General features: G+C 39.1%; 2 protein-coding genes across 4 annotated transcripts in view; one reads left to right on the top strand and one right to left on the bottom strand.

Moving 5' to 3' along the window:
- Positions 1 to 12,240, top strand: part of CABYR (calcium binding tyrosine-(Y)-phosphorylation regulated) — a 21,318-nt gene extending 9,078 nt beyond the window's left edge. The window contains exons 4-6 of one of the 3 annotated variants that reach the window (XM_008593611.1): positions 5,425 to 5,766; positions 8,840 to 9,439; positions 10,815 to 12,240. In XM_008593611.1, the coding sequence (XP_008591833.1) occupies positions 5,425 to 5,766; positions 8,840 to 9,439; positions 10,815 to 10,837 (965 nt within the window). In that variant the 3' untranslated portion in view covers positions 10,838 to 12,240. Of the gene's footprint in view, positions 1 to 5,421; positions 6,659 to 8,839; positions 9,440 to 10,814 lie in introns of those variants that run through there. The other 2 variants (XM_008593610.1, XM_008593609.1) reach the window with 2 other exon arrangements.
- OSBPL1A (oxysterol binding protein-like 1A) overlaps positions 11,257 to 22,717 on the bottom strand; it is a 35,121-nt gene continuing 23,660 nt past the window's right edge. The window contains exons 5-11 of the mRNA XM_008593612.1: positions 20,347 to 20,454; positions 19,731 to 19,820; positions 19,378 to 19,504; positions 16,936 to 17,052; positions 16,188 to 16,311; positions 14,990 to 15,080; positions 11,257 to 12,426 (exon numbers count right to left, since the gene is read on the bottom strand). Of these exons, the coding sequence (XP_008591834.1) occupies positions 12,324 to 12,426; positions 14,990 to 15,080; positions 16,188 to 16,311; positions 16,936 to 17,052; positions 19,378 to 19,504; positions 19,731 to 19,820; positions 20,347 to 20,454 (760 nt within the window). The 3' untranslated portion in view covers positions 11,257 to 12,323. The remainder of the gene's footprint in view (positions 12,427 to 14,989; positions 15,081 to 16,187; positions 16,312 to 16,935; positions 17,053 to 19,377; positions 19,505 to 19,730; positions 19,821 to 20,346; positions 20,455 to 22,717) is intronic.

Here is a 22,717-nt window from a genome sequence, read left to right as displayed (position 1 = left end):
ACTTCTACTTCTGTCCCACAGGCCAGAGGGACTGATAAGTTTTCTGATAAGGGAAACTGACAAGGCTGGTTTAGGCCTGTGCAAGGGTACTTTTAAAAGTTTGTGGAAAATAGAATTAAAAAATAATACAAATCTTTCCATGAACTTTTTGAACTACCCTTGTATTTCTTCACAGGGGCTCTGTTAGCATCTTGGACAAGGGAGTTATGTGGGAATGTCCCATGCATTGTAGGACATGTAGCATCTCTGGTACTGACTTCTAAATACCAGTAGTGCATCCCAGACATTGAGACAACTAAAAATGCCCCTCTACATTTGCAAATACTCTGAGGGGAAAGGAGATACCACTTCCACTTGAGAACCAGTGTGCCATGAGTGATTTATCACCTGGGGCTTTGTACGTTGCTGTTCCGAACTTAGTTAGGCTTCTCTTAGCAAAGAATAAGGACAGGAATGTCTGCTACTCCACCTACCTGCTTTTTAATTAGGAGATAGGAGTTTAGGGTAAAAATGTGTGTGGTGGTGATGAGAGGGTAGGGGGAGAAGGAGGGAATAGAAATAGACCTGAAGGAGGATGAGGGAAGAAATAAAGCAAAGAGATGCTAAACTATTTAGTGTTCTGTTTGGCCCAGATAAGTTTGATGGTGGTTATAGAACCAAGAGGAGAGTAAGGCAAAGGGGCATGGTGTGGGAGAAGTTACCTAGGATATGCCTAATGGTTGTTTTCCCCAAAACTGGCCATTCCATCTTTTGCTTTCCACTTCCTGCAATCCATCTCTTTTGCACCTGTTCCTCATTCCCAAAGCTTAACAAAAACTACCTGAAAGCCATCATACTCATACATATTTCAGTCACTGCACTGACCACATTGTCATAATCATCTGTTTATCTGCCTCCATCCCTAATCAGACTGTACTCTTTAGGAGGTCTTAGTAATCATTGATTCCTCAGTGTCTGTCACATAAGTAAATGCAGTTAATGTTTGTTGAATGAAGAATGAATGAAAGCAAGGGGGGGGGGAGAGGAGAAAAGAAAAAGACCACCTGCCTTAATTTATAGTCTCTGATATTCTCATTTCAATCAGTTCAACACAGAATAGTTGGAATCCTCTTCTGTTTTAAACTCTTAAAGACTATGTACCATACAAACTCCAAATTCTTGATTTCAAGCTCTCTACTGTGAGTTCCCCACCTCTAATTGTTATACAGCCTCTCCTGTCATGCCCTGCTCCTTATTCTCTTCTGGTATTTGACATCTTTCAGATTTCCCTTTTGGTGCCAGTATATGCTCTTTTCCTTATGCTTCCCTGGCAGTTGCATGCCGCAGCACCCCAAGTCTCCACATGAGTTCTGCCTGTTCCAAGAAATACTGTTTGCTTGGAATTTACCTCTTTATCTTGTTGGTTCCACAGAAAATCAGGATTCTGCAATGAGTTTTCAAGTTAATCAGTTTGAGTCACTTAATTACACTTAAAAGGGAACTTTTTACAAGAAGGAATGCCTTTAGTTATGTTCTTAATTCTAAGTCTGTGCAATTTTTTGTTTTTTGTTAAAGTAGAACTAGATCACTGAAGTTAGAGTGGATTAATCTTCATAAGGTTGATAAGATCAACCTATAACAAGCCTAGTTTACAACTCTAAAAAATAGTTTTCTACAACAAACGTAATCTCAAGGTTACAAGTCAGCAATCATCAGGATTACTAAAAAAGACCTTAAAATATTAGAGGAAATCTCTATACCTTTCTTAAACAGATACTGACAGGAACTCAATATAGATTTACATTAGATATGTGTATGGTAACTAGCATGCATATATTTGCTAATATACTCTCATGTACTCTAAGCAAAGCCAAATGGTTAACCTAGTGCTTTGTATTTTCAAAAGCACTATAAAAGATTCAGATATTTGGTCTCAATTTTTTAAAATTATGGAATATATCTATTTAAAAGTTTATATGACATCTATACGTGTGTGTGTATATATACACACAAACTACGCATATATACACACATGTATACATATAAAGAAGAAAAAAACATCCGCATCTTACCACCTAGTTTAGGAAATAGCCAATTTAATTTTAATCAAAGCTGAATTAAAGATATTTTAGGTTTATAATTTTGCATTTGATATCACATTTTTGAAACTCTGTTTTTAACTGTGTTGATATATTCCTTTTCCATTTATATGTGATTTATAGTTTATAGAATACTTTCAGATGCATTGTTCCATTTAATCTTCACAAAAATTCAATAAGATCAGAATTATTATCCCCATTTTACAGATGAAGTGGCTGAAGCTCAGAACAACTGACTTGGTCATGCAGCTATTAAATCACAGAAGCAGGACTGAAACCTACGTCTTCTCATATACTTTTTTACTATAAAAAAGTTGCAGGGAAGAAAGCAATATCGGGGTGGCTGGTCAGCTCAGTTGGTAAGAGAGTGTGCTGATAACACCAAGGTCCAGGATTTGATCTCTGTACTGACCAGCTGCCAAAAAGAAAAAGCAATATAATAACTTACCTGATACTTGTTAATGATTCATAATTACATATACTTTACCATTTGATCTCTGTACTGACCAGCTGCCAAAAAGAAAAAAAAAGCAATATAATAACTTACCTGATACTTGTTAATGATTCATAATTACATATACTTTACCTTTCCAGAATGGTCGTTTTTTAATAGGGGACTTCTAGAAACAAAATAATTAAGCTTTTTGTATTTAAAAAATTAAAGTAATTTAATAATTAATATCCTAGGTGTAATTTCAGGTACAACAAGCCTGTGAGGGAGACACTTTTTAGAGTAAGTGGGACTTTCCAGAGTTGTCTAAGTCATATCAGATAGGTCCCATGCAGGAAAACTGCAGTCCAATCCCTGGATTGGTTGGGTTCTTGGAATATCTCATGGTGAGTAAATCAGACCTTACAAGGGAAGCAAATAGAGTTAGGGAGGCCTTGACTTGTGGTGTGAGGAGGTCAGTCTAGTCAGGAGTTGGGCTGGGTTTTTGTTGCTGCTCTCATTACCTTCACTAGACCACAGGCCTCAAATTCCCCTATCAGAGGGCTGCGTGACCTTGTGCTGAGGATGGGCTGGGGTGCCACAAGGTGTTTCTCAGCCTTCCCTGCCAGCCTGCCCCACAGAGGGCATCTCTCCATGCTCTTGCCCTCACCTGGTGGCAGCCTGCTCTCTCTCGTTACTCAGTGCTGGACTGGTGGGCTGGGTGGGAGGTTCCCTGTGAACCTGTGCCTCAGAGGTGGGGCTTTCTCTGCATTCCTGCCAAACTGTTTTGTTATCTGTGGTTGGTCTTAGGCCAGTGTTTCGTGTCTCTGCCTCAACAGTAGGAGATCTCTTTTTGGTGATGGTATAGGATTCCTCTCTCTGGCCTTCTATCCTGCCTGCATCTTTCATGTGAGGCCTGTGGAAAGTACTTGAGAGCAAGAGTGAACTCCCTTTGGGTCTGGAGTCCCAGGCTATTCCAGACCAACAGCCTAGCCCACTTTTGGCCTTTACAGTACATTAAGATTCGGATACCTTCTTACCAGCTAGTATGATGGCCTCTTCTTTCCAGGCCCTGCCACGACTGCAACTGTTCTTGTGTCCCTTCTTTCCTTGGAGGGGTGGTTCCTCTTTTGAAATCAGGTTACTTGGTTACCTTGTGACCTCAGTTCTCTGATGAACTCAAGAAAAGTTCTGATTTTGTGGCTTATCTTCTCCCCTACCGAATGTACGTTATATAAGGTGCTGGGAAAATAGAATACTTTAACCAGGTCGTCTTGCCTTAGGTCAAGTTGCGGGTGGTGCGGCGCATTGTTTTGGTAAGCAAATAAGTTGTGTGGGTGTAGTTGGTGCGCACACGCAGCGCCACGGTTTTGCTGGCGACTGCCTTGGGTGGACGCCATTCCAGGCAGCTGTGCTTTCCAACCTGCGGCTTCCAAGGACCTGTTTGCTGGTTACTTAGCTCGTAGGCTTGCGTGTAAGGGGTCTGGTGACCCAGCCTGGCCTGTGACCCAGTCTATGAATGGGCTTGAGGGGTTGGTGAGCTCCAGACCCAGCCCTAGCTTGACAATTGGCCCAGTCGGCAGGATTACAGGCAGGTATTACAAGAGCTCCACATAAAGTCTCACCTTAATAATCTTTCTGTCCTCAACAGGGCCTAGTACAATGTTTTAAACATAGCACAAACAGTCACATGTATAGGTGTTCAAAAGGGCTTTGTTAAAAAAAGTGGGTGGGGAAGTCCTGAAGAGGTGAATGGTTAGGAAAATGAAGTTATTGTTCTAAGCAGAGGGAGGTGAAGAGTAAATGTGACTTTTCTGTCTTTTTTAACCTTTTCTCTGCACATGAGCATGTCCAGAATTAGACCCTTAATTGAATTTACAAGGAATCAGCCAATGTGGAGGGAGATACTGCAGGACACTGTACTCTGGGAAGCAGCTGAACCTATGAAAACATATCTCCAAACAGAGTATTGACTAAAACCAAACACATTCTTGTAAAGCAAATTCTACTTTTCCTGCAGGTTTGATTGTGATGTTATAGAAATGCTTCTCCAGGAGAAATACAGGTGTGTAGGTGACAGGCATAAAATAATTTTATAGCAGTTTTCCAGATCTAGGACTTTCTGTATGTCATCAGCTGTCTTGACCTTCCAAGCCACAGAAATTGTCCTCATGCAGAGGACGTGACTGAAGTCCCCACTTTCAAATCCAGAGATCTCTTTCTTTTCCTCATCTGGGTCAGGATGCCTTTGGCTACATGATCACACCTCACCAGCAGGTGCTAGCATTTTTAGGTTAGAATAATGTGACGTTTCCTAATGTCCAAAATCTTATTATAGTCCCCTAGTTTACCATTTCATTAAGTTAAACTTTATATGCCAGTTTTCTTAAATTGAGGAATGCTTTTATTAATATGACACCATCTGTGTCATTACTAACTTGTTATTATACCAGTTGAAGATTAGATAATTTATTGCCCAAGTTGGTCTTTTACTTATTTATTCTTTTCCCCAGTTTTGTGTGGAAGTTTGGATCAGGAGCTATTTCCGTGGAGGTTTCCAGCTTCTTTATTTCTAGGCACAGAGTTACGATTTTTCCCCTGGTGCTGACTGACTTAGGATAATATCTGATTATTAGTTTTGTCACTAATGCTATTTAGAGTCACTTACTTCTAAGGAAATGTACTGAGGGTCTTGAATGGATAAGGACAGGAAAGTTTTATTACACTAAATCACAGATATTGTGTGTATATTGACATTTGAATACTCTTTTGTACTTGTGTGTATATTGACAGTTGCAAAAAACTCTTGTACTCGTGTGTGTATTGAAATTTGAATACTCAACCTATTGTTTTCTTTAAAATTCTTTCTTTGGGGAATAGATGCTGATTAACCCATCTGGCTGTTATTTTTAGTAGAGAAATGGTCAGATGGAACGGTACAAGAGAAGAAACCAGAATGTGTAGAAGAACCAGAAAGAACATCTGTAGTTTCTCTAGAACCTACCCGGATAGAAAAATCTACAGACACAGAGGAGGACAATGTAACTGGACCACTAGTTAGTAACAAAACCACTCAGTTTCCGTCAATTCATGCTGAGCTTCCAGAGTCTGGGGAGACAACCGAAGCAGTCTGTGGTAATTCCAAACCAACCACACCTAAGGTCAGCACCCCACCCTCATCACCACTTCCAGCAGCTGTCTCACCAGAGTTTGCCTACGTCCCAGCCGACCCATCTCAGTTTGCTGCTCAGATGTTAGGTAAAGTTTCATCTATTCATTCTGATCAGTCTGACGTTTTAATGGTGGATGTGGCAACAAGTATGCCTGTTGTTCCCAAGAAGGTGCTGAGTTCAGAGGCTGCTGAAGATAACGAGGTGGTCGTTCCTCTTGTGTATTCTGGAGAGGTGATAGCAATGCAGGTTGTGAGCCAAACATCTTTACATGTAGATATGGGTTCTAAACCTAAAGACGATGAGGCTGAACCATCAACGGCTTCCTCATTCCCCTTGCAGGATGAACAAGAACCTCCTGCTCATGATCAAGCTCCTGAGGTCCCTTTACAGGCCGATATTGCGGTTACATCAACCCTTCATATATCATCTATATATAATGATGAGCCTGTGACTGAAGGAGTTTTTTATATTGAGCAAATGCCAGATCAAATACTTATCCCTTTAACTGATCAAGTTGCTTGTCTTAAAGAAAATGAGTGGTCACCACCAGTTAGTCCCAAACCCGTAAGCAAGACGTCAGGCCCATCTAAAATATCTGTAGATTCTGAAAAACTTGTACAGTTGGAGAAGACTGCAAAATGTGAGTCCTCAGTACACATGGAGGCAGAAGCTACAGTTCTGCTCTCTGACACCTCTTTGCAAGGTCAGCCTCAGGTACCTGCACAACCCCTGGATGCAAAGGGCAGTATCAAAATAGGCTCTGAAAAATCTCTGCACCTTGAGATGGAGATTATTTCGATAGTCCCTGACAATACTGGGCAGGAGGAGTCAAGGGAAAACTCTGCACCCCACAAGATGGGGGTCAGACCTGTGCTCTCTGGTGCATCTGTAAAATCATCTAGTGGCCCCCTCCCTCCTGGACCAGAAATCGAACCAGAAGGGAAGCGCAGCACCTGACCAAGGTTTGATGGAGCCAGGTAAGAAAATTAGATACTTACACAGTTTCAAATTGCATTTCAGGTGACATCTGTGTTTCAGGTAACCGTCTATGTAGGCTCCTTGCAGATGAGTCAAAGTCTTTATATTCAATAGTTTTTTAAATGCCAAACCTATTTAAAGGATTTGTTGCATTTGAGATCTTACTATTATGAAATGAGTGATTTTAAAGTAACACCACCAAAGCTTGGCCTCAAAATCTGATCATCTAGCACTTTTGTGTTACTCTTATGGGCATATTATGTAGTGAACATTAGAGTATGTTGTCAGGTACAAAAAAGCATATTTATGTGATCTGAATACAGCTATGGCAAAACTGTAATTAGTGGGTGTTGGTTTGAAACTTCTCACTTGTAAATGTAAAATCAAACTATAGCAATGCCTTTGCATAGGCTGTGGCATTTAAAAAGTGAAAGAAATGGTGGTGTGTTTGACTCTGCTTTTGCACTGAGTCAGGAGAGCTCTGCAACCAGGATTGGGGTGCTGGATCAAGCATTTACTTCCTGGCTGGGAGCTTCCTGCAGCCGAGGAGCAGCTTCATAGCTGGATGGAGAGAAGAAAGGTCAGGTCAAAATTCTGTAACACAGGGGAGCAGGGAGGTAGCAGCAGCAGAAAGGATGGCCAGGCCCCTGAACAGTGGATGCAGTTCGGATGACTGGCTTCCTTGGGTCATTTCCCCCTAACAAGTGCCCACATCAAGCTGCTTTCTTGGTAGCTGAACTACCACCAGTGTTTTCCTGTGGCACAGACATGATATGACCTCCATCTTGACCTAATTATTACATTTGGTCTTCCCACCTTCCTGCCTCCTATGCAAAACTGTGGGGGCCCTTTTTTAGGGATGGAAGCAACATGCATGAGCCAATCTCCCCATACCTTTTGCAGAAACTCTCTCAACTCTTACTAGAACCAGAATGATAAAGAAATGTTACCAAAGCAGGTATTTAGAAAACATCAAATTCTGTCTGGCAGTGTGACAGGGATTCTGTACAACTGAAGAGGCAGAGAGCAGTGTTGAGAGTGTAGCATGTGGGAATGGCATTATACTTGTGTCTTAAGCAGCACTTCCTGACCAAGTCACTGTTTTCAAGTGCTTACTATTTCTTAAGGAAAATAGAGTTGTCTTGGCACTAAGAGCATAATTAACAGAAAAACTCAAGATTGAGTATCAAATTCTTTCTTCCTCTGAAAAAACTGAAGACTTGGCTTGTACTTATTTCTATATGCTTGAAGAAAGATCAATTCAAAGTATCTGAAGCTATTGAAAACAGCTTAGTCATGTGCATAGTGTTATTTAGTGTTATTTTCTTTTCTGGAGAAGGAAAAAAGGCTTCCCCAGTGATAGATGATCCAGTGATCCAAAGGTGAACTCAGTACATTTGGGCAAAGTGAAATTCCTCAATCAGGAACCTTTTCTCTTACGTCCCATCTCTAGGACTCAGCTGTCCAAGACAGTACTGTCTTCATTAGGCAAGTCACACTTGGCATTATTAGACTCCTTTGTGTAAGTAGATGGATGGCACTCCTAGACCTCTTTTTCCCTAAAGAACCCCCATGGGACCAACCAGCCTTTTACTGCCACCTAGGACCTATGATTTGCCTAAAAGAGAGGTGCTCTCTGGGGTGCTGAGTGATGCTTCATGTGTGGTGACAAATTAATGGGAGAAAATGGTGCCTGTGAATGGCCTGAGATATTTAATTATGTGATCAAAGTGACACCCAGTGCTGATTTCTTTAGGAAAGAAAAAAAAAATCACTATGCAGATGCATTAATGCTTTTTTTCAATGGCTTAACACACTCTCAATTGATTTTTTGGTAAAGCCAAAAGTTTCGTTGTCCATTTCCTCTTGCAGAGGACCCTGTACAAGCCATGTCTAAAGTTGAAGTACATGGAAACAGCAACTTTGAATGAGATTGTTTCTTCAGCCACAACTGTAGTGTCCCTGCCACTTGCTGTCACAGCAACACTGTTCTCACTTTCCATCTGTAGAGAATCTCTCTCCTTTCACATTACCAAACACAATTTATTTAGTCCTCTCTATAGCATGCTTTATGACACATTACTACAGCTGTTTGTTTATATGTAAAAGATTTACAAAGATATTACTGTGCATAGCGCCTGATACAGAGACCAAACTGCAAATTTTGTGTTTTTTTATAGCAATAGCAGCAAGCGCAGCAGGACAACCACCACCATATTCTAACATGTGGACCCTTTATTGTCTAACTGATATGAATCAACAAAGTCGCCCATCACCGCCACCTGAACCTGGGCCTTTCCCCCAAGCAACCCTCTATTTATCTAATCCTAAGGATCCACAGTTTCTGCAGCATCCACCGAAAGTTACTTCTCCAACTTATGTGATGATGGACGACGGCAAGACCAGTGCCCCACCTTTTATTTTAGTTGGCTCAAATGTCCAGGAAGCACAGGAATGGAAACCTCTTCCTGGACATGCTGTTGTTTCACAGTCAGGTGCCTTGAAGAGATATGCTGCAGTACAAGTACCCATTGCTGTTCCTGCAGATCAGAAATTCCAGAAACATAGCCCAAATCCCCAGAATGGTAGTCCTCCTACAAATGGACAAGATGCCCCCAGACCACAAAGCCCCATTTTTCTTTCTGTTGCTTTCCCAGTAGAAGATGTAGCCAAAAAAAGTTCAGGATCTGGTGATAAATGTACTCCCTTTGGAAGTTACGGTATTGCTGGAGAAATTACCGTGACTACTGCCCATGTTCGCAAAGCTGAAACAAAAACTGGTAGGTAAATTTTCCTACCATAATATGTGGGCCTTAACATACTTGAATTTTTAGCATTTTGGTTTACTGACATCGAGATTGAGATATTAAAAAAATAAGTGAGTTGAGGTATACTCTAATTTGATGTGGTAATTGTTTCTATCTTCCACCACTAATAAATGCACAGCAGGTGCACTGTATATCACAAATGATTCACAACAGAGATCTGGTGCCCAGTACATGAATGAATCAACCAATCAACTGGTTTTGAATATCTGGTCCTATGTCTAACACTGGTGGGTGCTAAAAAGGGGATGGATTACTAAAAAAAAAAAAAAAACTAGTTGGCATGTTTAAGGAATGGGGTGGAGCAGAGACAAGAGCTGGGAACAGTCAGATAGCAAGAAAAGAAGCGCTGATCATATATGGAGCACCCAATGCAAGTGGTAAGAGACTGTAATATGGACAGGTTGGACACACTGAAGAGCTAAAGTAACAATTGGAATTAACTGTAGATAAGAGTTATCACTCAACCTTTTAAAATTTTTTATTCCACTAGTACTTAATGCCAAGCCCTATGCCAGTCTTTCCTCACCCATGTGTGGACAATAGTTAGTAAAACATGGAACCTACACCTTAGTCGGGGAGACAAAGTACAACATGAAGTATAATGAAAACAAGGTACTGACACTAGTAGGAGAGGAAGCCAGCGTTGCGAAGAGCACAGTGTTAAAGAGACTGCAAGTTGGCCAAAATGAGACTGGCTGGGAGGAGCCGGGGGAGAGCATGTAAGATGAAGCTGGAGATGTGAGAGGGGACCCCTGCATACCAAAAGAGATCTAGATGGAAAGTTCAATGGAAAGCCAGCACTAACGTGTTAAGCAGAATGACAGAATCAGATTCATGTTTCTATTATATCCCTCTGGCTGCTATGTGGAATTGGACTAGAAGTCGGGGAGGTCAACAGAGAAAGCAGGGAGACTAAAGCCTTTATTTAGCATCAGGTAGATTATTTCACATTAACATATCTGATACACTTGTTATACACATACATTGAGTGCAGTTACGTAAAACAATTTGTGGGAATTTTAAGCTAAATGAGAAATGGATTTCATTGAGAGAAATGAACAAGAAAAGGATTTCATTCATAGGCAGGCTCAAGTATCACAGGTACTAAGGAAAGACAACGGTTTTCAAAATATCAGCGCTATGTACATTTCTTATTCCCTCTTCACACTTCTAGTGGAATTGCCACAATGGCAGTTTTCAGCATGAAATGCTAAGATATTTTAGTGCAAAAGTACAGGTTAGTTAAGAGACTTAGTAACAGCAGGAAGGTAGAACTTGCATTTTTGATCTTCCACTTGTTTCATGATTAAACAATTATTCTTAACAGATCCCGAAAATGACGCTGTTTGAGTCAACGTTCGATGTGGAGTCTGCCACCAAGCATAATCAATAAATTTTGTGCAAGCATAAAACCTTGTATTATTTTTACAGAGGTATAAAACCAAAGACCTTAAATCTTTCCACACTGTTGAAGTGATAGCATTTTCTAACTTGTGTGTGTGTATATATATATTTTATATCATTCCTGCTCTTAACAGATCTAGCCAAGTATTCCTATTTTATAATTCTGTATTTGGCATTCAGTGAATTAATATGGTAGCACCTCTGTATAATACTGTATTTACTCAGATTATTGAATGTTATCTACTTGCCACTGTGCATGATACGTGGCTGGATATTTGGCCCTGTGGACTTCGCACCACAAGGACTTCTTTGAAAACACTAAGTAGCAACATTAGCATACTTGAAAATTTAAAAGACACCACACATTTTTGGAACATTCTAATGCCTTTATTTAGCATCAGGTAGATTATTTCATTATAACACTTGTTAACTTCAAGACAGCAATTAAAATAATTTACTGGTAGCTACCTAAGGCCCCTTGGAACAATATTTAGTTTGGGGTTTGGGTGGATAAATACCATAAGATTAATGTGCCCCAATTAAAGGGGCAAAGCTACTGTACAGTAGGTCTCCATACATATTTTAAGTACATAGTATCTTGCAAACTGGAAATGCACAAGACCTCCTTTTATATAGTTTGATATTTATAATACACGAGTGTAATTTCTCTGGCATTTGCCACTAGAAGTTGAGGCATTTAAAAAGGTTTGTCATTATGTAATAATGATGGTGATTAAAATCTCTTTCTAGGACATTTTTATGAATTGCTAGATTAATTATACATATTTTCAGTTCAAATGTAGGATTTAAACATACTTTAATGACATTACAGAAAACTGTAAAAGCACTAAAGTAAATGAATACCTTTTCCAGTTTAATTTTTTAGAATTTTCAAATCAGCATTTCTTTTTGGAGGGAGGGAAGGTATAAAACAGGATTATTATGAATAATAGCCATCTTATCAATACTTTACAAAATGACATAACCTCTGCATTTGAGCACATAAACATTGTATAGGAGAATTCTAAACATTTCAAAGTTACATCTAAAACATTCAAGCATGACCATCATAAAAATATTCAAAATAACTTGATTTGAGATTATATAATTCCATAAAGCTAAAGTTATAGGTATAAACCTTCAGTAAATATGGCAACAACCACAAAAAGCATATTCTCCAGCAGTTTCTTACTCTCTATAAAATAGTATTCCAAATATGTTTGGATAGCAAAATTATGCATTCTTTCCTAAGACTTTCATCACCAATATCACCTATTCTATTATGCCCTAATTCTATTGGATGAAATACAAGTTATCTCATGAGCAGGGTTTTTTTTTTTTTTTAAAGGTAAGTAGAAATCAAGGAAAAAAAATTAAAAACATAGGTTTAAGACATTTGTAGATTAGCCAAACACCCTGACTTGTCTGCATTTTAATAAATGTCAGGCAAATTGAAGTAGTTTCTGTCCCAGTAGCTGCCAGAGTAAATCCAGTCCTGTGCTCCATTGTAGGGATTAGGACCTTGATGGAACCATCTGTTTAAAGAGAAAAGACAAGATTTACAGGGGAAATGGTTTAAAATCACAGGGTATTTAACCAGAAAGATAAAATGTATATCTTTTCAAAAAGTATCACAGTAAAGAATGGTAAAATATATCTTTTCAAAAGGATCACAGTAAAGCAATGTAACTTTGACTTGAGGATCACTGAAGGTGGAGGTTCTAGCCATCTCAACAGTTGTGTGCCTTAAGCATGTCTCCTAAATAAAATACACCATTTTGTTTTCTTTGGTACAAAGAAGGGATTTCTAGATGACAGGTTTTCAAACTGTATTCCATAGAGTTTTCGGGACCTGGGGTATGTGCAGGGCATAAGAAGGCAAGGAGTGGGCAAGGCCCTGCCCCTCACCCCTCCTCCATCCAGAGCAGCTCTGTTTGCATGGGTTTTTTATTTGTAGATTCTTCACGAGACCATTTGCAAAAAAGATTTTGATGCTAACAAAAAAGGCCAAAAACCACTGGACCAGCTGATACTAAGATCAGTTCTACTTCTAAAAATTATCCTCTTAAGATGCAAAAGGGCTAACAAATCACATCTATTGAAATGCGTACATAATAATGCCTAATTTAATAACTTTGAATTATGAGATAATGGTTTCGTTTATGATACAAATGTAGAAAATGTTTTTATCCTACTCCTATTTGCAAGTGATTCTATTACTCAAAGTGACTACTATGTAACTCCTGATACTAAAAAAATCCTGTGACAGAAATCTTACTGCCCACTTTCTATTTCTGAATGGAATCCAAGATGTTACTTGATACAAATACCTTACATGTAAAATCCCTTATGTTTGGAAAAGTAAAGGCACCGTCTAAATATCACTGATATATATATATATGTATGAGCAAATGGCATTATTTACTCATATATGAGGGAACGTCAAAAAGTTTGTGGAAAAATGGAATTAAATGGTAAAAATGAAAAATATAACCTTTACTTCTCAACATAAGCTCCAACAAGTTCAAGACACTTTTGTAAGCAATGATACCAGCCATTTAGTTCATCTGTAAGGAACTGATGGTCCTGGAAATTTAATAATGTAAAAAGGACTGCATTGACATGATTAACTGAAGAAAAAATGGGTGCCCTTTAAAGATTTTTTTAGGATTAGGAAACAAAAGGAAGCCAAAAGGAGCCAAATCAGGACTGTAAGGTGGATGCCTAATGATTTCCCATCAAAAGTCTCACAAAATTGCCCTTGTTTGATGAGAGGAATGAGGAGGATTGTCATCATGGAGAAGGACTCTCCGGTGAAGACTTCCCAGGTGTTTTTCTGCTAAAGCTTCAGCTACTTTCTCAAAACACTTTCATAATAAGCAGATGTTACTGTTCTTTGGTCCTCCAGAAAGTCAACAAGCAAAATGACTCGAGCATCCGAAAAAACTGTTGCCTTGACCTTAGCTCGACCAGTCCACTTTTACTTTGACTGGACGACTTCTACTCTGGGTAGCCATGGCTTTGATTGTGCTTTGTCTTCAGGATTGAGCTGGTAAAGCCATGTGTCATCTTCTGTTACAACTGTTCAAAGAAATGCTTCAGGATCTTCATGCCACTTGTTTAAAATTTCCATTGAAATCTCTACTCAGGTCTGCAGCTGACTTGGGCACAACTGTTTTAGCACCCATCAAGCAGAAAGTTTGCTCAACTGTAATTTTTCAGTAAGAATTGTGTAAGCTGAACCAATTGACATGTCTTCGGTGTTGGCTATGGTTCTGCTGTTAATCATTGGTCCTTTTCAATTAGGGCACGAACAAGATTAATTTTTTCCTCGCAAATTAATGTAGATGGTCTGCCCCTGCAGGTTTCATCTTCAGCATAGTCTCGTCCTTTCTTAAAACAAGTTATCCATTTCTAAACTGATTTCTCTGGGGTATTGTCTTCATAAACTTTTTGTAAGCATCAATGATTTCGTCAATCTCCCACCCAAGCTTCACCATAAATTTGATGTTTGTTTTTGCTTCATTTTCAGCAGAATTCATGTTGCTTTGACAGGGGCTCTTTTCAAACTGACATCTTATCCTTCTTAGTGCCTCAAACTAGATCCTGTTCAGACATATAAGTCTCAGTATGAGTTTATTTTGGTGCAAAAATTTTTGAAATCCATAATTTTTTGATATTACTCATTTCCATGAACTTTTCGAAGGCCCCTCACATCTGAACAAAAAGGTTCTGAACCTATTTTCATGTCTAAATCCATAATTCTGGATCATCTGTTTTAAATAAGGAAGGACAGGGTTTGCTGGATAAGAAAGAATGTTTGCTTAGTTGACATTTACCTGTGATAATTGTGTGGGACTATTTCAACCTTAATTTTCCAGTAGTCAGATTTGGGGTTTTTTTCTGTCACACACACACCTCTTTCAGCTTCAATACTTAGAATCAGTGGAAACAGCTTTTCTCTCAGGCCTAGAAACAACTCGGCAGGGCTTAAGTTCAGCAGGCACTTGCTCTGCATCTCACAGTGTCTAATACCCCTGCCTCACGCACATGCACAGCCGCCTAAAGGCTCAGCCGCACGCTGAAGAAGGCACCCACCTCGTCCTCCAGTCCTCTTCTGACCTGGACCTGTTTTTGCGGGCTGCTCTTTGTTTTTCCTCAAGTCGTTTTTTTTCTTCACTAGCTTGATCTAAAATAAGAACATCAATGAAAAACATTTGTCCTTTACGCAGTGTGTGCCAGGCACAGTGCTAAGACAGTAACTTTATGGAGCAGCACCATCCATATGTATTATCTTCACTTTACTGGAACACAAATACCACAGTCAAACATCAAGTAAAAATTTTAGCACACACCCAAGCTGGTAAGAGGCAGAGCTGGCATTCAAAACAGTCATCTCCTTTGACAGCCTATGCCCTTAATAACCTCTGCATTTTACCAAAAAGAACCTGCTGCTTCTTAAGGCCAAAAAAAATTACGTTATGATGCTGCAACAAAAAATTAGATGGAAAAACTGAATAAATGTGAAATTATTTTAAATTCTTAGTGACACTGCACAGAGCTCTTTCAGATTCCATTCATAAGAAGCTCAAACAATTTTCCAAAATACTGTTGCTGTGTCTCACTGAAGAGAATCAGAGTCTTTAGTTAGAACAGGGCTTCTCAACCATGGCACTGTTAACATACTGGATTGAATGACTCTATTGTACAGGCTGTCCTGTGCATTGGAGGGTGCTTAGCACCTCCCTGCCTCTAGATGTCACTTGTGCCAGTAGTACCTGCCCAAGTGTGACAACCAAAATCTCCAGACATTGCCACATGTCTCCTGGGGGGAATACTGCCCTCCTTTTGAGAACCACCGAGTTAGAAGAAACTGAACACTTTGAGATATAAACGTTATAATTAACCAAGGGGAGGCCACACTCTTGAGGCCCACAAGATGATATGTAAATTCTGAAATATATAGTGAAGTAATTAGTCAGAATACAGTTTAATGTTTATAAAGATGCTATTGTTTTCTCAAATTACCCTCTGACGTTATGATGTGCCTTTGGTCATATGAAGTATATCAGATTATCAGGGAGTATTACTGAAATAATGAATATGAGCCAGTAAGGTCTACCTCAGATTTCCAAACTTAAAAGTTATTGAATTTAAATTGAATTTTAATTCAAATATCTCTGAAAGAGACTAAAAGTGCTAGTACCGCAATGATGCTAATGATCACCAGGAATAAAACAAACCATCATCCCCAGAGAAACTAATCTCCCCCAGCAGCACCACAGATGCTGGTTACCTATTTCTCCATTTTCCATGGCTCTGATGTCAGGCCGTAACCTGCAGTCTGTCTTAGGAATCACACTCTCCATTTCCTTGTCTACTTCATTCAAAATCATTGCAAAGCTAGTAAAATTATACATCTGAAAAGAAGGAAAATAATTAAATTAACATACCAAGGCAGAATGCAAAATGAAAAGCCCTGAATGTAGAAAAGGTCTGATTTGACAATGACCCCCTGCTTTTTATGGTAATGATGGTCAGGCTTTCTCAGACCACATATCTGGATGTTTTCACCTAAATCTGCACCATCTGTGGGTACTTGTCTCAAATCTCAAAGCAGGCCACACAGAATAAATATCTTCTATCACTATCAACTTTAAGTAAACTATTAGCAAAATAAACATTCTTTTTTCTTCACTACAATCAATCCTTGCTGGGTCTGGAGGGCTTATATGGAATAGTTTACATCATCTTATATTTAACTAGGGCCAGTCTTACCTCTAAGTAATTACTAGAAAAGCCCTAACCAAGTCCCACCCAACACATCTTCCCAGCCAGAAAGAGGGATGCACAATGGGAATGTGTGGGGTCTCAAGGGGAGAAGGAAGAGTGGAATGCAGAAGCCAGCAAGGGACAAGTGAGTGGCACTGATGACAACCTGCCTCGGTCTCAGTGCTGCCTGGATTGGCCCTACATGGGCCAGGAAAGAGAGCCATCCACACTGAATATAAACAGCGAGGCCGCTTCAGCAAGCCCAGACTCACCTGGGCAGAATTTGGAGGCCGTGGGGCTATTCGCCATAGAAGAACACTTCCAGGAATAACAAATACACTTTCGGAATCTGGCATTGGCATTTCATCGGACTCCTCAGAAGTGCTCATCTAGAAAAACCAACAGATGAAAAAAATTTAAGTGAAACATTTCAAAAATATATATTTATACACACATACACAAACTGTAAAATAACCATCATTTATTGCATATCATTAGAATATAAACTGCATGAGGGCAGGGACACCAGGACTTTCTAAATATTATATCCTTAACTTTTATCACAGCTTTGTGTGTTGTATCATTTAGCATATGTGCATTCAAGATGTGACCAGCATCACCACTCTTTACTAGTGTTTGATGTTTTTAAAGCTTCTTTTTTTTTAAAAGACAAAATAACTCATCTGAGTATTTATTGAGGACAATTCTAAATGTTCAGCACTGGGATGCCAGAGAAGTACAGGAACTGGCTGACTGTCAAGGAACTTACACACTGGAGAGGCACAGATAACACAGGGAACTTTCTGAGAACAACAAAAGGTGACATTGGGGTACGCAACTAAATTTGTCAGTGACACAAAACCAGTAGAGATTCTGAATGCATTTGATAAAAAGAGAATTTAACAAGATGCTACACTAAAAAGGAAACTAACACTTCCCCATGGGCCAGAGCTATGCTAGGTGATCTATACATTCAGTCTTCATGCAATAAACCTACGAGAAGATGTTAGGACCACAGTTTTATACATAAAGAATTCAAGGCCTGGGAAGGTTGAGTAATATTCCCAATGTCACACAGTTAATCTAGAACTACTAGTTGAGACACTTTCAGTGAATATATAGCTTAACAAGGAGAGTGCAGCACAGATGATAAAAGCTCCCGTGGCACTAGGATACGATCCGGAACAGCAGGAATCTCTGGTAGGCAGATGCACAAAGGAATGAGAGAGACTAGACACCTTCTCCAAGGAGGAAGGCCACTTTTCTACAAAGACTGACCAAGGACATATGGGACATAAGGGATATTTTCTGGAATTTCACCAATGTCCTTCACTGTCCCCACTCTAAAAAAGGCTTGGACACCAAATGGGATAGTGAAGTTAACTGTGGAAGTTTCTCTATTGGCAGGAACTGCAGCTGATGAGTTTGTGCCAGGGGTCCCAGGACCCTGGGACATTGGCTTCTCCAGCCCAACCAGTTCCCTGACAGGTGTAGAGAATAGTCAGTGCACCTCACAGAATGAGGGAAAAGCAGGTGGGAACATGGGGTGTAAGGAGGAAAGCAGAATTGTGCACGTACAGCTGAAGGAAAAAGAAAGAAGCCAAAGCAACGGGAAAGCAGTATGCTCTGGCCATTTAACAAAACTCTTCATCTCAGCACCATGGTTAACTCAGCTTACACAAAAAGTCACTAATAAATACACCTGCTTTTGAGGAATATTAAGGCCTCTTAAACTTTTGCTTGCATAAGAAACACCTGAAGAGCCCCAGAGACTGCACTTCAGTCTGTCCGAGGTGAGGCCTGGCAGCTGCATTTTGAACAAGCTGTCAGATGATGCTTAAGTTGCCAGTTTGTGGACTTTGAGCAGAAAGGAGTATTAGTCTTTACTAGGCGCGGACACTGTTCTGAGCCCTTTACATCTGGTAACTCATTTAACTAGCAGGTACTACTATTATCTCCATTTTACAAGTGAAGGTACTGAGGCAGAGAGGCGAGAAATCTGCCTGAGCTTGCACTGCTCGTAGATGGTGGAGACCGGGTCTAACCCAGAGTCTGTGCTCTTCATCGTCACACTGGTTAATGGAAAGAAATCAATCCTCAAACAAATATTTCCTGTCCAAACAGGTGCGATCTTTCTTTAGCTCCGGGTATTTCTGCCTGAAGGGAAGGGAAGGGATGGGAATCTGCCTGGGGCCATGTAAAAAGAAGCTATGAAAATTCTATGCGGACATGAACTGTCCCACAAAGAAGAAAGTTTAGTTAAGATGAGGACTAACTATGAGAGTCTTAACTTCAGTAACTCAGTGATAAGGAATAGGGCAACAATATTGATAATAAGCATGAAAATGTAAGTTAATTCTGAAGGAAATTTAGAATACTCAAATGATCTCAACTTCTAACGGACATAAACAGGAAGGAAAGAAAATGTCTCTAAGATAAACCCCAACTTTCCAAATCTGTGGGACTTAAATCAAAGCCCCTCATATAACCACCACCTAGTTTTAAGAGTGGTGCGCATCCTATACAAGGTCATGTCACACGTGCCGCCAAGGCAGCTCTCTGCTCTTTAAAAAGGTGCAAGGAGAAAAATGACATGTGTTGCCGGTAAGAAAAAAGAAAGGTCAAGCTGTGACCCAGTAACAGGCAACCTCCAAAAGGATCAGTACAAACTCAGGAGCCAATTATTCCTTCCACACCGCCTTATGGGGGTTCACCTGTTTGCTGTTCTTCTTCTCTTCGGTACTTTTCTTATCATTCCTTTTGTAAGCGTCACAAGTGGCGGGGTCAACACTGTACAAACATTCAGTCCACTTCCCATAGAGGGCACAGAGCTTCTTTTTACTGTCAAGAGAAATTGATGTTTAGCTAAAAATGAGATGAGCTGTAATACAAAATTATTATAAAGATCTTTATGAATCAGATTCTTTAAAGAAGGGTATTTCCTTGTAGAAGAAAGATTTATCAACTTATTAGAATACTTATTCCTAGGTTATGGCAGATTTTAATGCCGACATTTTATTTAGTGAACAATACTTAAACTATTCAACATTTAACATGGAAACTTTACCTTTTATCTTGAATGTAGCCTTCAACTTTGTGTAATTCCTTACCAAAAAGGCCACACGGCTTAAAATTCAACACACATTTGTCCCCAGTCCTATGAAGAAAATATGAAGTTCAGATTACCACTCGACACTGAGAGGCAGTGCAGAACAACCACTATATGCTTTCTTGAAGCCGCTGCTGTTTACTGATGTTCTATGCGTGCCAGGCCCTGTACAGAAGTTATCAGGATTAATCCTCAACCAGTACTGTACCCACCGTAAGGAAAAGATATGTGAAGTTCATAAAGAATAAGTGACTTGCCTAAAGGTCACAAAGTAGGATTGGAACCCAACTCTTCTTATAACTCCCTGTGTTCCCCCACCTCATCTCCCTGAGATTAGAATTAAGATTCACAGAGGCTGGGGAAGCTGAGAGTTCACCAAGTCTTCCTTAATTAGAAACTTTAATGAACTCTACTCATTAAATGGATGGACTTCTATTCACTCAGGAGTTATGTTGCCTGATTCTTAAATTTTCATCAGACTGTACAAGAGTTTTTTTTTTTTAAGAAGGAAGTCCACTGGAACTTTTGGGTGAAAGCTGAAGGGATGATGGATAAGTACCCTGCAGTGTCTTACTTGTGGTTTGTTATTTCCACATTGCCGTACTGTTCAATCCAGAGTTTACCCACGATGATGTTATGCACGCAGCAGGTGGGATTTGTCCATGTATATGCTTCATTGTGTCTAAAAAACAAAAACAAAAAAAACCCAGAAAAATAAGTGAGAAGTATTAGTTTGTATAAAAAGTGCATTTGTTTCAAACACCATTACTCAGGATGACAAATCCAGGTGCTTGAGATAACTAAGCTCTAAAACCTTAAAAACGCTCACAGTAAAATAGTTATTATTTGCCTATTCTTATTATTTCTTAAAAGGAAACAAAAGCTTAAGAAAAAAATTCTATACTTTCGCCAAACTCCAAATAAAATATGTATATCATTTTAAGTATTCAGAAGATTGGAGAAACATATGAAAAATAAAATTAAATTAGCGGTAGAAAATAAAATGAAAGCCTATGCAGCACTTTCCAGAGAAAGTGCCCTCCAGCTCACCAAAGAAAAAACTTATGTGAATAAACTCCAATTTTCTACGTCCTTTGCTTTTGAAAAAACTTGTTTTGCACCTATGTACATTTGTCCTTAGATGCATATTTTTAAAATTTATTTTTAATTTGCATGTAGTAAATTCCTTTTTGTTCGTATACAGTGCTATGAGTTTTAACTCACGTATAGATCTGTGTAACCACCACCAACATAATCAGAACATGGAACAACTCCATGACCCCCCAAAATTCCCTTGTGCTTCCCCTGTGTAGTCAAACCCTCCTCCATTCCTAATCCCCAAATCCCTAAACAACTGATCTATTCTCCATTGTAACAGTTTTACCTTTTCCAGATGTTTTACAAATGGAATGATATACTATGTTTCCTTTTGAGATTAAGCTTCTTCAATTTGTATAATGTATTTGAAATTCATTTATGTTCTTCTATGTATCAATAATTCATTTTTTATTGCTGAGTAGTACTCCACTGTATGGATGTACCATAATTTGTTTAACCATTGAAGGACTATTGGGTTGTTTTCAGTTTTGCTGATTATGAATAACACTACCATAAACATTTGTATAGAGGTTTTGGGTGAGCATAAGACTTCATTTTTATAGGGTAAATACCTAAGAGCAGGATTGATAAATCCTGTGGCAAACATATGGTTAACTTTATGAAAAACTGCCAAACTGTTTTCCAGAGTGGCTCTACAATTTTACATTCCCACCAACAATATATGAGGTTTCTAGTTGCTCCACATCCTTGTCAGCACTTGGTGTTGTCAGTTTTCAAAATTACTTTTATTTTGGCCATTCTAATAGGTATGCACTGGTATCTCATTTTGGTTTTAATTTTGTATTTCTCTAATAACCAACGCTGTTGAGCATCTTTTCATGTGCTTATTTGCCATCTGCATATCTCTTTTGTGAAGTACCTGTTTACACCTGTTTTGCCCAATTTCTTTTTGGGTTCTTATAGGGTTGTTTGTTTCTTATTGTTGCTTATTTCTTGGTTTATTTTGAGTGTTCTTTATATATTCAGGATACAAGATTTTTGTTGGATATATGATTTACAAATAACTTAATAGTCTATAGTTTGTCTTTTCATTCTCTGAACAGTGTCTTTCGCAGAGCAAATACTTTAATTTTGATAAAATCTAATTAATCAGTTTTGTCTTTTATGAATTGTGCTTTTGGTTTTGTACCTGTAAAAGGTCTTTGCTTTAATCCAAAGTTGTAAGATTTTCTCCTATGTTTTCTTCTAAAAGCTCTACAGTTTTACATTTCATTTTATTTTTTTATTTTTATTTTTATTTTATTTTATGTAAGATTTTCTCCTATGTTTTCTTCTAAAAGCTCTACAGTTTTACATTTCATTTTATTTTATTTTTTTTATTTTTATTTTATTTTATTATTTTTTTGTCTTTTTCCGTGTCCAGCAACGGATTGCAACCCTCAGTGTTGCCCCCGTACCGGACCGGGGACCGGCAACGGGATTGCAACCCTCGGTGCTGCTCCCACGCCTCGCTCAGCCAGTGAGCAGGAACCGGTCTGTATGTGGGATCCGAACCCTCGGGCGGGAGCGCCGCCGCGCTCCCCAAGCGGCGCACTTATCCAGTGCACCACCGGGCCGGCCCTACATTTCATTTTAGCATACAATTATTTTGAGCTGATTTTTGTGTAAGATGTGAGGTATAGGCTGAGGTTCATTTGTTAACATAAGGATGTCCAGCTTTCCCCATACCGTTTGTGAAAATGACTATCCTTCTCAGCCTTGCCTTTGCACCTTTGTCAAAAATCAATTGACATTACAAGAAAAAAACAAGTAATCCAATTAAAAAATGGGCAAAAGAGCTAAATAGACATTTCTCTAAGGAAGATATACAAATGGCCAACAAACAT

The sequence above is a fragment of the Galeopterus variegatus genome, unplaced genomic scaffold, assembly GCF_000696425.1.
Source record: "Galeopterus variegatus unplaced genomic scaffold, G_variegatus-3.0.2 Scaffold9405, whole genome shotgun sequence".
In the NCBI taxonomy this organism is placed as follows: domain Eukaryota; kingdom Metazoa; phylum Chordata; class Mammalia; order Dermoptera; family Cynocephalidae; genus Galeopterus; species Galeopterus variegatus.
Note: the sequence above shows the minus strand (reverse complement) of the source record. Positions and strands in the feature narration are given on the sequence as shown.